Genomic DNA, 7,126 nt, shown 5'->3' on the forward strand with positions numbered 1-7,126 from the left:
GCAACCAGTCTGCTTAGAAGCCTAAGTCTTCAGCAGCTTTCCCATCAAGGACCCCCAAGCTCCCAGATAGGGGGAGTTGTGGCTCTGACCAAGACCTGAGCCTGGAGTCCACCTGCTTTTTGGGGAGCCTGTTTTTTCGACAAGTAGCTCAGATGGTAAAGAATGTGCCTGCCAATGAAGGAGACCTGAGTTTGGTCCCTGGGTCGGGAAGATCCCCTGGAGAAGGGAATGGCTACCCACTCCAGTATTCTTGCCTGGGAATCCCATGGTCAGAGGAGCCTGGTGGGCTGCAGTCCATGGGGTCACAAAGAGTCGAACATGACTCAGCGACTAACATTTTCACTTCCTGCCCTTAGCCCTTGACAACAAGAGAAGCATCCTCTGCATAGTCCCAAGTGGGTAGGATTAGGAGAGTCCGTTAGGTGACTGAGGGGTCGTCTCATCCAGCCCTGTCTTCCAGATAATGAAACTGAGATCTGAAGAGGTGCAGCCTGGCCAGGGTCCCCCGCCTAGCTAGTGGTGGGGACTTGGTGCTTTTCCTGAAAAGGCTGGGCAGGTGTGGCACCGGCATCTGGCACCCTGAGCCACATCAGCCTAAAGATGTCCCCAGCGCTCCATGGGCCTGCTGGATGCCTGTATCTTACACCTCGCCCTTCGGTGAACCTCATTCACTTTCTCTTCCCACGCTGACAGCACACCTCACCTGTGACCTCCATTTTTCTTACATGGCCGGAGGCAAAACTCCCCAGGTGGCACAGGCTGCCAGGAAAGGGAGGCATCTGGGAAGTCGCACCACGGACAGCAACACCCAAGGGTGTCCACTGGACAGCTCAGCCCTCTTCCTGTCCTGATCCCTTTCAGAGCCAGGCTGTCAAAGTGCCCCGCCACATCCCTCTGAAAGGTTGTTGTTGAAGACACCGGGATTCTTGGCCCCTGGAGGAGAAGAATTCAATCCAGGCCCAGAGACGAGGTTTGATCGCTCAGAGCTTTTGTATAATAAAGTTTTATTAAAGTATAAAGGAGATAGAGAAAGCTTCTGACATAGGCATCAGAAGGGGGCAGAAAGAGTACCCCCTTGCTAGTGTTAGCAATGAAGTTATATACTCTCCAGTGAATCCAAAGAATGTCTGGAGGTTGTAAAGACCTCACCAGACCTACTCCCATAATTTGCATTTTATGATAACAGAAGGTTTAATCCAGAGACTGTCCTTAATCCAGAGACTGCCCTCAGGCAGGATGCATTATTGTTATATAATCCTAAGGAATGTAGAGAAGGAAAAAAAAGTTTGTCCTTTCTTCCTTCTTGAGAATTCCAGACCCCTCTCTCTTTGGGGACCCCTAGACTCCTTATCCGGAGAAGGCACCCCACTCCAGTACTTTTGCCTGGAAAATCCCATGGACGGAGGAGCCTGGTAGGCTGCAGTCCACGGGGTCGCTGGTGTCGGACACGACTGAGCAACTTCACTTTCACTTTTCACTTTCATGCATTGGAGAAGGAAATGGCAACCCACTCCGGTGTTCTCGCCTGGAGAATCCCAGGGACTGGAAGCCTGGTGGGCTGCCGTCTCTGGGGTCACACAGAGTCAGACACGACTGAAGCGACTTAGCAGCAGCAGCAGCAGCAGACTCCTTATCAACCTGCCTAGGAAATGACTCTCTCACCTCCACCTTCTAGCTCTTAAGTCCTCTCAGGGGAGGGAAGAACTCCACAGCAAGGGGCAACGCAGCCATCCCCACCCCAGTGTAAATCAAGAGGACCTTTCAGGAAAAGGTGGCATGTCTCATAACATCAGCCTTCAGCATCTATCTTGGCACCAGACCAGACGCTTTGCAGCAATTATATCTAATTTGCCCATCAACCTCACAAAGTTAATTATCACTGCACCTACTGAGGCTCAGTGGGGTTATTGTATCCATGGCCACATAGCCAGGAAGTGGCAAAGCCAGGGCTTGTGCTTGGGTCTGCCTGACCCAAACCCGCTGTTCCTTTCACACCAACAGACTGCCTTCTCTGCACCATCAACATGCTCTTCGAAACCCTTAGACACACAGCACAGGGTTGACGTGATTGCTGAGGACAAGAGGGCAGATCCAGGGAAAGGGCGAAGGTCCCGGGTATTACCCAGCAAGTCGCACATAAGGTGGCCCCGTGGGAGCCTGCCCAGCCATGCAAGCCCAGGCCTCTCTCTGCATCACTTTGCAGGGGTGTTCTCTGCTTCTTTCCAGTGTGTAGTGGGTCGAGGACGTATTCAGCTCTTGGTTTGATGGGACAGACCTCAGGGCCGTCTGTGGCTCTGCCAGCAGCCTTAAGGTCACATGCGTTGTCAGAAGGGCTAAACACTGGGCATTCTCAGAGTGAGAAGAGCACCCCCAAGTCCCACTGGAAACGGTATAAGCCTGAGGTGCAACCTAGCAAGCCAGGGTGGGCTGGAACTACACTGGGATGATCGTGTATGTGAATGGACATGGAGCCATTCCTTTGGCAAATGGGGTTTCTAGGTTTCCACAATGTGGCTGTTATAGTGTACAGTATACTTTCCGGGAGTTGTAGTGTATACAGTGCCAGGCTGGGAGCCAGAATAGCTTCAGACCAAGGAAGTGTGGGCAAGGAGCAGTTGTGCACCCCACCTACCCCAGGTGAGTCTCCTGGACTCTCAGAAGGCTGAAGCGGGGAACCGTGGAGGGCCAAGCTGCGCTAGCCAAGCCTGGATCCAGAGAGCCATGGTGTTGTCACCCACCGTCTCGCCCGTGCTCACCAGGAGCCTGGAGGAGTGTCAGGAGAAAGAGCTGGCAGGTCTCCCACCATGGACAGGGCAGCCTGGGGCCATCAACAGACAGGTGTCCTCATAGGGGACGAGAAAGACATGTCCCTCTCCTCTCCTACACCCCCAGCTTCATGGGAAGCTGGGTTTGGGCAGGACAGGCATGGGGTGGCGTAAGGAAAGGGGAGGGGCTCCACAAACACCTTCTCTGCCTATGGGTGGAATTCGAGGAGTAACCACGTGTCTCATTCTCCCTCAGCTAAAAGCCACAGATGCAGATGAGGGCGAGTTTGGGCGTGTGTGGTACCGCATCGTTCACGGTGAGTAGGCTGCCCTAGGATGGCAGGGGGAGGTGGTTCCTGCCCCGGGGTAGCAGAGCTCTTCTAGGCTGCCAAGGGTCTGGGAGACGGGTCAGAGGGAGGAACCAGGGATGTTCTCAAATCATTCGCACCAAGTTGGTCGTGTTTTCGGTGAGGATGCATTTGACTGCTGTGCTAAGTTCTTCAAGCCCCATAGCGGGATATCACCCTGACAGAGGGGACCTCGAAGACCAGAGCAGCCCCTAGCAGTGAGCTCCCAAGACACTGAGGTCACTGGCCCAGTGTGTATCATGTGCCCCTGCCTGAACCAGTCACTGTGGCCTTGGACACTGGGACAGCCCCCCACCCCACCCCAGCACCCTCCCAAGGCTGAGTCTCACTGGGCCAGCTAGAATCCCGGGACCATGCCTGAACCAGTCACTATGACCCGAGACTGCAATATGCTGATCTCGCTTCTGGAATCAGGGGTGAGCTCACCCCTATGAGTAGAAGTGGCTGGATCCCAAAGGAAAATGGGAGTCCGCAAGGGGAGGGAGTGGGTGCTTCCTCACTAAACCTCTCACAGAGAATTTTTGTGTTCCATTCTTTGTAATGCCCCAGTGTCCTCTGGAATAGTGAATCTGCTGACACCTCCAGGTGTGGAGGTCTCGGGACCTCTAGGCTTTCCATAAGGGGGGCACAGAATGAGCGTCTACCCCCTCCCTCAAATCCTGCTAGGCTAGGGGAGTGTGAGGCGAGGCTTCTATACCACTTCAGGCTTCGGCCAAGTGCCTGAGACCTCTGGGAAGGGTCTGCCCTCTGGGGGTCTGGGCTCCCCATCTTCCCCTCCATAACCATGATCCCACAAGCATCCTACTCCAGGGCAGAGCCCATGCATATCCTCTGTCCCTCCACACAGGTAATCATGGCAACAACTTCCGGATCCACGTCAGCAATGGGCTCCTCATGCGAGGGCCCCGGCCCCTGGACCGGGAGCGGAACTCGTCACACGTTCTGATAGTGGAGGCCTACAACCATGACCTGGGCCCCATGCGGAGCTCCGTCAGGGTGAGGCCAAGGGCGCTCTGGGGCCAGGGGGCTTGCACGTGGGGCAGCATGTCGTGAAGCCCTGTGTTCTGTTCAGCACTGCTATCAGGCTGAGCCAGAGCCTCAGGTGGACCAGAGATGGCCAGCAGCTGGGGCCCGGGGCTGGGTGGGGGGCACCACTCATCTGGGTGCTCAATGACACCTGGGCTCAGTAGGGGTGCCTTGGGCTCAGACCCGCCTGGGATCTTGGATGTGTCATTTTGCTCCTAGCCCGAGTTTTTCCAAATGTGGAAAGGGGTCAGTGATGCTGATGTCTGTCCTAAAGGATGAGGTATCCTTACTACACCAACCCCTGTATCCAAATAGCTCTCTAGTGCAGGCCAAGGGAATCTCACATATGGGATCTTGGAGCTATAGATGTTACCAACTTCATTTTACAAATGAGGAAACTGAGGCACAGAGGAGCCACTTGTGATCAATCTAGGACTTGAGCCCACGTCTTCTGAGTCCAAGTTCAGTGTTCTTTCCATTGAAAGTGTCTGCCAAACATTCCAGTCAGCACTCCCAGCTGCTCCATCAGATGTCATCTTCTCTGCCCACCTCACTCCCCTCAGGCCTCTCCCCTCTGCAGCTAAAATCAGATCAACTCTAATCTTCCTGAATGGTCAGAACATGCACCCAGATATTCCATTGGCTGGGCTAGGTGTACTCTCCTGCCCAGTAACAAGGGGATGACAGAGATAATGAGATGACTTACAAGGTCACCCCCACCCTACCCCACTGCACACTCAGCAACTCATAGCCCCTTCCCCTTAACCAGGTGGAAAGTGAGTCAGACCTTAAAGGTGAAGAGTGGGAGGAAGATGGGAAAAGTTGGGGTGGGGAGCAAGCAGGGACTTTTACCCAGAACTGAGTGGGGCAGAATCAGCTCCTCTTATCGGCCCCATCTCTCCACCCAGCTGTTTCCCTCAGGCTGGAAACAATGAACAGAAGACTGCCTCGGGTCCCCATCACAAAGGAGGGTGCTGGGGAGCGGGTGACTCAGCCCTGGCCCATCCTCTGCTGTTGCCCCGCAGCTCTGCCCCAGGAAGAGATGGTGAGGGAAACCTGGGTGCTTACGGCTGCTGCCCTGAGCGAGGTCTGCCCTGGTGGAGGTGGCCGAGGGGGTTAGATCCCTCGGTGTTTCATACCCTAGGGCTGTTTAGAACGATTCCAGGGCTCTGGTGACTGAGGGTCAGACATCGACCTAAATGTGCACCGAATCAGCCCCACACAGCCACACTCACCTTCATGACTAGGAGATACTGAATCAGCACGTGAATAAGTGACCCACCCATTTCAGAGCATGCCCTCGGTGGGGCGAGCTTCAGGCCACAGGGTGACCGATGTCGGCGTGGCTTGGCTTGGCACCCTGGACCTTGAGCTGCGTAACCACAGCCCTTCTGCCCCACCCCTACTCACCTCCCTCCCAGGAGCAGGTGGGCACCTCTCTCCAGCGTCTGCTCCTGTCACTGCCTCAGCATTGCAGCTGCAAATCTTTCTAACAAAATAGTATGCAGCACCCCAGGTACAGTGTAAAACAGAACAAAGCCAAGCTACGCCCATCGGTGCAGGGTGAGACACCAGGGCCACAGCTGCTCAGCCACACTCTGTTTGTGCCTCTGCCCATGAGCCCTGAGGAACATTAAGCACCCTCACTCTGGGCCAGGCACTTTTCTAAGTGCCTCCTGTGCTTGAGCTCATTTAAGCCTCATAACAGCCCTCTGATGTAGGCACTGTTATTATACCCATTTTATAGATGAGGAGATTGAGGCAAGGAGGGCTAGGCAATGTGTTTAGGGTCACACGGCAGTAAGGGTAGACAGAGCCAGGCTTCACACCCAGGCAGACAGCTCAGATCTCTTCTCTTAACCGCTGTATTCCACTGCCTCACATAAGGTTCCAGAGCACAGAAACCACCACTGCCTAATGCCCAAGAGTCATTTTTAAGGTGGGGATTTGGTTGCTTGCCCACAGGGTCAGAACTTGATGGCCCTTATCGTACATAGCTCCCATACCCCTGAGCCCAAGAAAATCCAGGACCTTCCTAAAGACAGTATGGGGACTCCAGCTTTGCCCTGGACTCATTTCCCCAGCAGCAGCAGAGTTGCCACTCTGAGCGAGGGGCAACTTGAGGGGCCATCCACAGTCTTCAGGTCAGAGACCAGGACAGCACCTACGAGGGGCCAGTGAGTTTGGAGTGAAACGATAGAGACTGGGGGCCTTACCTGCATACTGCACATGTGCACAGGCAGTCTCCTGACTCGTCCCCTGTGGAGGGCACAGCACTAGACAGAAAATGGGGCTAGTTCTCCAGGGAGCCAAGCAGCTAAGTCACTGAGCCGTCCTGCTCAGCAGGAACTTGGCAGACCTGTTTCCTGTACATCTGTGTCTCTCAGGTTCACAAACCACACACCATTTTGCCTCTGCTGCTATAAACAAGGCTGAAACCAGCAAGAGGAGAGTGGCATGCAGCCAGTCTTAGGGAGGGCCACACCCAGGCTCCATGCTACCTCACTCCTCTGTTTATTACACTGCCAAACTAGCCCTGTTTTTTTCTCCCCATGACTCTTGGAGTCAAGGTCATTTGGCCAAGCCGACTCGGGAAGGGGAAGGCTCACAGTTTCGAAAGATGGATGGGTAGTTGCTGTTTATAGCAAGAGGGTTCCTGAAATTCATCCATGCAAATTCCCCCTCACACCTACCCACCCCACCCCACCCAGGATCTCCCCAGCCAAGTTCTTGGTGAAGCCAGACTTAGAAGGTTCTGGCTTGTGAGCAGCTGTGCTCTGGAGTAGGCATGCTAGTTTGCATATTGGGTTCTGGGTGTCTGGACATGAAAATTTGATGACCTAGCAGAACTACAGGGGCCCCAAGAGCAGGGAAGTAGAGAAAACTTCACCCCCAGAGACATATCCTCCCCACTACTCTGCCACCCCACTCACCTCATATTTCTCTGCCACTCAGGCCACCATTTCT

The 7,126-nt window shown here is 54.4% G+C and overlaps 2 protein-coding genes across 3 annotated transcripts in view; one reads left to right on the forward strand and one right to left on the reverse strand.

Annotated features, from left to right (window-relative positions):
* LOC104997479 (chromosome unknown open reading frame, human C10orf105) overlaps positions 1 to 6,632 on the reverse strand; it is an 11,368-nt gene extending 4,736 nt beyond the window's left edge. Inside the window, exon 1 of one of the 2 annotated variants that reach the window (XM_010852240.1) lies at positions 6,376 to 6,632. The gene's annotated coding sequence lies outside the window, so the exon portion shown is untranslated. Of the gene's footprint in view, positions 1 to 5,569 lie in introns of both variants that reach the window. The other variant, XM_010852239.1, reaches the window with a different exon arrangement.
* The window catches only part of CDH23 (cadherin-related 23), a 409,549-nt gene that overhangs the window by 311,379 nt on the left and 91,044 nt on the right, over positions 1 to 7,126 (forward strand). Inside the window, exons 29-30 of the mRNA XM_010852241.1 lie at positions 3,022 to 3,082; positions 3,981 to 4,129. Of these exons, the coding sequence (XP_010850543.1) occupies positions 3,022 to 3,082; positions 3,981 to 4,129 (210 nt within the window). The remainder of the gene's footprint in view (positions 1 to 3,021; positions 3,083 to 3,980; positions 4,130 to 7,126) is intronic.

Source organism: Bison bison, unplaced genomic scaffold (genome assembly GCF_000754665.1).
Source record: "Bison bison bison isolate TAMUID 2011002044 unplaced genomic scaffold, Bison_UMD1.0 scf7180017864309, whole genome shotgun sequence".
Lineage (NCBI taxonomy): Eukaryota > Metazoa > Chordata > Mammalia > Artiodactyla > Bovidae > Bison > Bison bison.